At 37.9% G+C, this 840-nt stretch overlaps 1 protein-coding gene across 1 annotated transcript; it reads right to left on the reverse strand.

Moving 5' to 3' along the window:
- Positions 1-292: 292 nt before the first annotated feature.
- Positions 293-554, reverse strand: LOC104245608 (small ribosomal subunit protein eS30z/eS30y/eS30x-like). Its single transcript, XM_009801224.2, has one exon. The coding sequence runs from the start codon at positions 503-505 to the stop codon at positions 317-319; it is 189 nt and encodes a 62-aa protein (XP_009799526.1). The 5' UTR covers positions 506-554; the 3' UTR covers positions 293-316.
- Between the last annotated feature and the right edge of the window lie 286 nt (positions 555-840).

An 840-nucleotide genomic window follows, 5' to 3' on the forward strand; every position in this document is an offset into this window, starting at 1 on the left:
TAAATAAAAATGAAAAATGAAAAAGAAAAAAAAGACTTTTCCCCTACGTTGGCCATTGGATGTGATTCTAACTCATGTATTCATAAAATTGCCTGAATTCATCTCTTAAAGAGCAGCAACAATTCTTCCAGCAACTTGGTCAAGATCACGTTGGCCATTGAATTCTTGCTTATCCTATTTCATTAACTATAGAAACCAATTGTATAATAGTGCTAACATTGTATTGTCTGGAGTATTCTCAGAAGCAACAAATTGCAAATACAATTCATTGAGCTTCAGCAACTTTCTTTACCTAAAAATAAAGTCATTTCTTCATTTACTTCTTGGATGAGTTCGGGCCCCTCTTCTTCCCGAAATCAACAATTGTTGTGACGAATCTGCGGTTGTATTGCATCCTCTTGTGAGCACGGCCGCGAGGCTTCTTCTTCTTGTCCTGTTTGGCAACTTTTGGAGTTTGCCCCCTCACTTTACCAGCACGAGCAAGTGATCCGTGAACTTTCCCCATGGTGATATCTGATTCGCCGTTCGCCGGAGAAGTTAGGAGCGTCTAGAGCTGCTCATACAGATTAATATTGGATATGTTTCAGGAGTTTTTTTTTCTTTTTTATATTTAAAAATGGGACCCACAAATAACACATGGAAAGTAATAAATAGCTTAGCATGATGTGTTGTACATGTTAGCGCAATTGATATACACGCTCTGATGGATGTGTTTATTAGTATTTATTTTGTCAACTTTGAGTGTTCAAATGGGAAAATCCAAATTTCGTGTATCGGCTTTCAAAAGCCCTACAAGTTTAAGTGGCCAGGAAGTCATTACGCATTCTTTTTGGCACGGAC

This window comes from Nicotiana sylvestris, chromosome 4 (assembly GCF_000393655.2).
Source record: "Nicotiana sylvestris chromosome 4, ASM39365v2, whole genome shotgun sequence".
Taxonomy (NCBI): domain Eukaryota; kingdom Viridiplantae; phylum Streptophyta; class Magnoliopsida; order Solanales; family Solanaceae; genus Nicotiana; species Nicotiana sylvestris.